Source organism: Coregonus clupeaformis, chromosome 27 (assembly GCF_020615455.1).
Source record: "Coregonus clupeaformis isolate EN_2021a chromosome 27, ASM2061545v1, whole genome shotgun sequence".
Taxonomy (NCBI): Eukaryota; Metazoa; Chordata; class Actinopteri; order Salmoniformes; family Salmonidae; genus Coregonus; species Coregonus clupeaformis.
In genome coordinates this window covers 48,576,053-48,583,914 of record NC_059218.1, presented here as the reverse complement: position 1 = coordinate 48,583,914, position 7,862 = coordinate 48,576,053, and the positions used below count along the sequence as shown (strand labels likewise).

Genomic DNA, 7,862 nt, shown 5'->3' with positions numbered 1-7,862 from the left:
TAGTCTCCCAGTCCCTGCCGCTGAAAAACATCCCCACAGCATGATACTGCCTACCACCATGCTTCACTGTAGGGATGGTGCCAGGTTTCCTCAAGACGTGACGCTTGGCATTCAGGCCAAAGAGTTCAATCTTGGTTTCATCAGACCAGAGAATCTTTGTCTGAGAGTCCTTTAGGTGCCTTTTGGCAAACTCCAAGCGGGCTGTCATGTGTCTTTTTACTGAAGAGTGGCTTCCTTCTGGCCACTCTACCATAAAGGCCTGATTGGTGGAGTGCTGCAGAGATGGTTGCCTTTCTCGAAGGTTCTCCCATCACCACAGAGGAACTCTGGAGCTCTGTCAGAGTGACCTTCGGGTTCTTGGTCAACTCCCTGACCAAGGCCCTTCTCCCCCGATTGCTCAGTTTGGACGGGCGGCCAGCTCTAGGAAGAGTCTTGGTGGTTCCAAACTTCTTCCATTTAAGAATGATGGAGGCCACTGTGTTCTTGGGGACCTTCAATGCGGCAGATCTGTGCCTCGATACAATCCTGTCTCGGAGCTCTACAGACAATTCCTTCGACCTCATGGCTTGGTTTTTGCTCTTACGTGCACTGTCAACTGTGGGACCTTATATAGACAGGTGTGTGCCTTTCCAATCAATTAAATTTACCACAGGTGGACTCCAATCAAGTTGTAGAAACATCTCAAGATGATCAATGGAAACAGGATACACCGGAGCTCAATTTCGAGTCTCATAGCAAAGGGTCTGAATACTTATGTAATTAAGGTATTTCTGTTTTTTATTTTTAATAAATGTGCAAACATTTCTAAAGCTGTTTTAGCTTCGTTATTATGGGGTATTTTGTGTAGATTTTTATTTTTTATTTTATTTCACCTTTATTTAACCAGGTAAGCCAGTTGAGAACAAGTTCTCATTTACAACTGCGACCTGGCCAAGATAAAGCAAAGCAGTGCGATTAAAAACAACAACAACACAGAGTTACATATGGAATAAACAAAACGTACTGTCAATAACACAATAGAAAATCTATATACAGTGTGTGCAAATGTAGTAAATTATGGAGGTAAGGCAATAAATAGGCCACAGTGCAAAATAATTACAATTTAGTATTAACGCTGTGCAGAAGATTGTGCAAATAGAGATACTGGGGTGCAAATGAGCAAAATAAATAACAATATGGGGATGAGGTAGTTGGGTGGGCTAATTACAGATGGGATGTGTACAGGTGCAGTGATCGGTAAACTGCTCTGACAACTGATGCTTAAAGATAAGTGTCTCCAGCTTCAGAGATTTTTGCAGTTCGTTCCAGTCATTTGTAGCAGAGATCTGGAAGGAATGGTGGCCAAAGGAGGTGTTGGCTTTGGGGATGACCAGTGAGATATACCTGCTGGAACGCATACTACGGGTGGGTGTTGCTATGGTGACCAACGAGCTAAGATAAGGCGGGGACCTGGAGCCAGTGGGTTTGGCGACGAATATGTAGTGAGGGCCAGCCAACGAGAGCGTACAGGTCACAATGGTGGGTAGTATATGGGGCTTTGGTGACAAAACGGATGGCACTGTGATAGACTACATCCAATTTGCTGAGTAGAGTGTTGGAAGCTATTTTGTAAATGACATCGCCGAAGGCAAGGATCGGTAGGATAGTCAGTTTTACGAGGTTATGTTTGGCAGCATGAGTGAAGGAGGCTTTGTTGCGAAATAGGAAGCCGATTCTAGATTTAACTTTGGATTGTAGATGCTTAATGTGAGTCTGGAAGGAGAGTTTACGGTCTAACCAGACACCTAGGTATTTGTAGTTGTCCACATATTCTAAGTCAAACCCGCCGAGAGTAGTGATTCTAGTCGGGCGGGCGGGTGCAAGCAGCATTCGATTGAAGAGCATGCATTTAGTTTTACTAGCGTTTAAGAGCAGTTGGAGGCTACGGAAGGAGTGTTGTATGGCATTGAAGCTCGTTTGGAGGTTTGTTAACACAGTGGTCAATGAAGGGCCAGATGTATACAAAATGGTGTCGTCTGCGTAGAGGTGGATCTGAGAGTCACCAGCAGCAAGAGCGACATCATTGATATACACAGAGAATAGAGTCTCCCCGAGAATTGAACCCTGTGGCACACCCATAGAGACTGCCAGAGGTCCAGACAACAGGCCCTCCGATTTGACACATTGAACTCTATCTGAGAAGTAGTTGGTGAACCAGGCGAGACAGTCATTTGAGAAACCAAGGCTATTTAGTCTGCCAATAAGAATGCGGTGATTGACAGAGTCAAAAGCCTTGGCCAGGTCGATAAAGACTGCTGCACAGTACTGTCTTTTATCGATCGCAGTTATTATATCGTTTAGGACCTTGAGCGTGGCTGAGGTGCACCCATGACCAGCTCGGAAACCAGATTGCATAGCGGAGAAGGTACGGTGGGATTCGAAATGGTCGGTGATCTGTTTGTTAACTTGGCTTTCAAATACTTTCGAAAGGCAGGGCAGGATGGATCTGTAACAGTTTGGATCTAGAGTGTCACCCCCTTTGAAGAGGGGGATGACCGCGGCAGCTTTTCAATCTCTGGGGATCTCAGACGATACGAAAGAGAGGTTGAACAGGCTGGTAATAGGGGTTGCGACAATTTCGGCGGCTAATTTTAGAAAGAAAGGGTCCAGATTGTCTAGCCCAGCTGATTTGTAGGGGTCCAGATTTTGCAGCTCTTTCAGGACATCAGCTATCTGAATTTGGGTGAAGGAGAAGCGGGGGGGGGGCATGGGCAAGTTGCAGCGGAGGGTGCAGAGCTGGTGGCCGGGGTAGGGGTAGCCAGGTGGAAAGCATGGCCAGCCGTAGCAAAATGCTTATTGAAATTCTTGATTATCGTAGATTTATCGGTGGTGACAGTGTTTCCTAGCCTCAGTGCAGTGGGCAGCTGGAAGGAGGTGCTCTTATTCTCCATGGACTTTACAGTGTCCCAAAACTTTTTGGAGTTAGTGCTACAGGATGCAAATTTCTGTTTGAAAAAGCTAGCCTTTGCGTTCCTAACTGATTGTGTATTGGTTCCTGACTTCCCTGAAAAGTTGCATATCGCGGGGGCTGTTCAATGCTAATGCAGTACGCCACAGGATGTTTTTGTGCTGGTCAAGGGCAGTCAAGTCTGGGGTGAACCAGGGGCTATATCTGTTCTTAGTTCTGAATTTTTTGAATGGGGCATGCTTATTTAAGATGGAGAGGAAAGCACTTTTGAAGAACTTCCAGGCATCCTCTACTGACGGAATGAGATCTATATCCATCCAGGATACCTGGGCCAGGTCAATTAGAAAGGCCTGCTCGCTGAAGTGTTTTAGGGAGCGTTTGACAGTGATGAGGGGTGGTCATTTGACCGCGGACCCGTTACGGACGCAGGCAATGAGGCAGTGATCGCTGAGATCCTGGTTTAAGACAGTGGAGGTGTATTTAGAGGGTAAATTAGTCAGGATGATATCTATGAGGGTGCCCATGTTTTCGGATTTAGGGTTATACCTGGTAGGTTCCTTGATTGAGGATTATAAAAAATAAAAATAAAAAATGCTGTAATGTAAGAAAATGTGGAAAAAGGGAAGATCGGTGTGGAAGAACTTGACTGGCCTGCACAGAGCCCTGACCTCAACCCCATCGAACACCTTTGGGATTAATTGGAAAGCCAACTGCGAGCCAGGCCTAATCGCCCAACATCAGTGCCCGACCTCACTAATGCACTTGTGGCTGGATGGAAGCTAGTCCCCGCAGCAATGTTCCAACATCTAGTGGAAAGCCTTCCCAGAAGAGTGGAGGCTGTTATAGCAGCAAAGGGGGTACCAACTCCATATTAATGGCCATGATTTTGGAATGAGATGTTCGACGAGCAGGTGTCCACATACTTTTGGTCATGTAGTGTGTATATACACTGAACAAAAATATAAACGCAACATGTAAAGTGTTGGTCCCATGTTTCATGAGCTGAAATAAAAGATCCCATACATTTGTCATATGCACAAAAAGCTTATTTCTCTCAAATTTGTTTACATCCCTGTTAGTGAGCAGTTCTGCTTTGCCAAGATAATCCATCCACCTGATAGGTGTGGCATATCAAGAAGCTGATTAAACAGCATGATCATTACACAGGTGCACCTTGTGCTGGGGGTGATAAAAGGCCACTCTAAAATGTGTAGTTTTGTCACACAACACTGCCACAGATGTCTCAAGATTTGAGGGAGCGTGGAATTGGCATGCTGACTGCAGGAATGTCCACCAGAGCTGTTGCCAGAGAATTGAATGTTAATTTCTCTACCATAAGCCGCCTCCAACGTCGTTTTAGAGAATTTTGCAGTACGTCCAACCGGCCTCACAACCGCAGACCACGTGTAACCACACCAGCCCAGGACCTCCACATCCGGCTTCTTCACCTGCAGGATTGTCTGAGACCAGCCTCCTGGACAGTTGATGAAACTGAGAAGTATTTCTCTGTAATAAAGCCCTTTTGTGGGGAAAAACTCATTCTGATTGGCTGGGCCTGGCTCCCAAGAGGCCTATGCCCTCCCAGGCCCACCCATGGCTGAGCCACTGCCCAGTCATGTGAAATCCATAGATTAGGGCCTAATTTATTTATTTCAATTGACTGATTTCCTTATATGAACTCTAACTCAGTAAAATCGTTGAAATGGTTGCATGTTGCGTTTTTATATTTTTGTTCAGTAAACATATGACATGGGTAAAACAGTATGTAAACATTATTAAAGTGACCAGTGTTCTTTTGACTATGTACATAGGGCAGCAGGGTTGAGTAACCGGGTGGTAGCCGGCTAGTGAATAAAGTTCAGGGCAGGGTACTGGCCGGAGGCTGGCTAGTGGTGATATTACATTACAGTAGAGAGACCAGATGGAGATGGTGTTCAGTTCTCATATTATATTACAATGTGTTACATTACAGGAGAGAGACCAGATACCTGGTAGAGATGGTGTTCAGTTCTCTACGCTGCTGCAGTCCACAGGAGACCACACGCATCCTCAACCATATCACCGTGGTAACGTCAACTCTTAACTATCATCGCTGTAACTCTGTCAACTCTGGACCTTTTGTCAACTCCGTAACTCTTGTCAACTCTTAACTGTCAACTCCCTAACTCTTAGCTCTGATTCTCAATAGTATGCTGGTAGAAATGTTCTAAATCTTATTCTCTCTCTCTCTCACCTACAGATGGATCTAAAATGGGAAGTCCTTCTCCAGATCATACAAAAGGCGTGTGCGGACCCTGCATCTCTGCAGGTGTGTGGTGATTGGTTTAAGGGCTCGGTGCTTGGTGAGCGACTACTGGGGTTGGCTGAGGAGCTGTGTGAGGCGGGACTAAAAGGCTCCGGCTCCACCCCTAATAGGGACAGCTGGGCTCTGATCAGCCTAGCGCTGTCTCAGCATCACAATAATGGTGAGAGAACACACACAGACACCTTGATCAGCCTAGCACTGTCTCAGCATCACAATAATGGTGAACACACACTAGAGATGTGCACGTTTATTCGAATATCCAAATGGACATTAGTATTCGAATACTGAGTTTTTTGTGTAAGTATTTATTTCTGCGAGGGGGGAATTTTTTTTTTTTATAGGCCTATTTTAACACTGAAAAGGCTTTGTCTAAAATGTAGCTGCGAGCAGCAATGAACGGGGTTCAGGCGATGACTGAAAGGACAAGATCAGTTGGATGACAAAGCAAGCACTCTATCATGTAGGAACCATCTTCCTTTATGTGCAGCCAGTGAAAACATGACCATGTTTATCTTTCAATATCACAAGGATAACGCAAGTGAAGCTTGGTCTAGTTTTGTTTCGTTCCACTGTTCCGACCAGCAAAATAAAGTTCTGAACCGGTTCAAACCCCCCCAAATACCGGTTTATATAGTTCCTTTCTGTTCCTTTTTTAACCTGTGAAATCAACTGTAAAAAAAAACAAAAAAAAAAACATTTAGCTCATTCAATTACTTAACCAATCAGCGCGGATAGAGCAGGCAAGGTAGTTGTTTACATGCGTGATGGACAGACAAGTGTAGCCCATGGCGCGAGATGCGACCAACACAACGAGAGAGTGTTGAGGAGGAGGCTTGAAGCGATGGGCGTCTTATGAAATGCATTATATGAATTAGGTCCACAGATTTATACCTAGGAGGAGTGGCTTTTATGGAGGGTCCTTTGAGATAGCTAACAACCTTGAGCTAGCTAGCTAACGAGCTTGTGTGTGCAGAGCGGCACCAGAGTTAACACGTCTTAGCTTTTTGTAGTTAATAAATCCAACGTGAAACGATGATAACCAGGCCTATAGTATCCTTAACTACCATTTTGAAAAAGTGACTCCATTCTTCTCTAGCTAATAAAAACATCTCTCTCCCTATCTTCTGAATCAAGCGACGATGTAATGTCAGTAGCCTATGCTTCGGAGGGGGGAGGGGCAGGTCGTCTAAACATGCACTGGCAACGATTTTCAGCTTGCAGGCAGACACTGGAATACGTTTCTGAGTGACGAAGTGAGGGCTTTGTATAATAATAATAATAATAATAATAATATAATAATAGGTCATTTAGCAGATGCTCTTATCCAGAGCGACTTACAGGAGCAATTAGGGTTAAGTGCCTTGCTCAAGGGCACATCGACAGATTTTTCACCTAGTCGGCTCGGGGATTAGAACCAGCGACCTTTCGGTTACTGGCACAACGCTCTTAACCACTAAGCTACCTGCCACTAAGCTTGTATAGGCGCATTGTGAGACATCGTAGTGGTGTATCGTAGCCGACTTTGAATGCAGCAACGGATCATTCTTAAATGAATTATAGGCTAATTACCAAATCACCAGAGTCTATATACCAAATCTGGACTCAATCTGATTTATGGTTCATGAATAGTATAAGAATATTCATAAAGTATTTTTTAGCATTAGCAAATATGCTAACGAGCATCTATATGTATAGTGCGGCCATATTTGAATGCAGCAACAATTTTTTTTCTCTAAACAATTAAAGACTGATGTAAAAATACAAAATCTGGAGTGAATCTGACTTGTGGTTCATGAGAAGATGATTTCAGATGATTTTGAGCATTAGCGTTACATTTTATTAATTTTTTATTTATTTATTTACATTTTAATAGTTTGCTTGTTTTTTTGATATAGCAACATATACCAAATTCAGTGTGGTTCATCTTAGGGGACGTCCACGATAGCGATTAAGTGCCTTGCTCAAGGGCACATGGACAGATTTTTCACCTAGTCGGCTCGGGGATTAGAACCAGCGACCTTTCGGTTACTGGCACAACGCTCTTAATCACTAAGCTACCTGCCGCCCTGATCATAGCAATGAATGAATTAATGACAGATCTCTCGCATGTCATCATCACAAACCTGACGTTTTTTTAACGGGACGGTGTACAATTTTCAATGGAATGCATCTCAATAGGAAAATAGTCATTTTACACAATGCAGAAACCTAATACTCCACAAATGACTTTGTAATTTCAATGACAGGAATTCATATCAACATCTGATCTTTTATAATAAACTAATGTCTTAGTGTTACATATCAGTTTCTAGGTGCACAACATGTGCTTCAAAAGTAGCTAGAATTCACATAGGCCCAATATAGCTGTATCTCAATCAATAAAAATCTATCGTATTTTCTGCTGCTCCTAAATTTCATGTGGCGCTCCTAACTTTTTAATGTTAGGAGCACCAGTGCTACCAATGAAAAATGATAATTTATAGCCCTGTATATGTATATATATATATTTTTTTTTACATTGTATTGCCTTAGGCGGCCCGGAAAAACATTTGGGTGGCTCCTTGAATTTCCTATGCTGGAAAAAAATCCCCACTCTCTATTTCTCCCCAG

General features: G+C 43.7%; 1 protein-coding gene across 1 annotated transcript in view; it reads left to right on the top strand.

The window, feature by feature from the left end:
- Positions 1-7,862, top strand: part of ltn1 (listerin E3 ubiquitin protein ligase 1) — a 68,249-nt gene that overhangs the window by 16,158 nt on the left and 44,229 nt on the right. Inside the window, 2 exon segments of the mRNA XM_045207961.1 lie at positions 4,920-5,013; positions 5,187-5,412. Of these exon segments, the coding sequence (XP_045063896.1) occupies positions 4,920-5,013; positions 5,187-5,412 (320 nt within the window).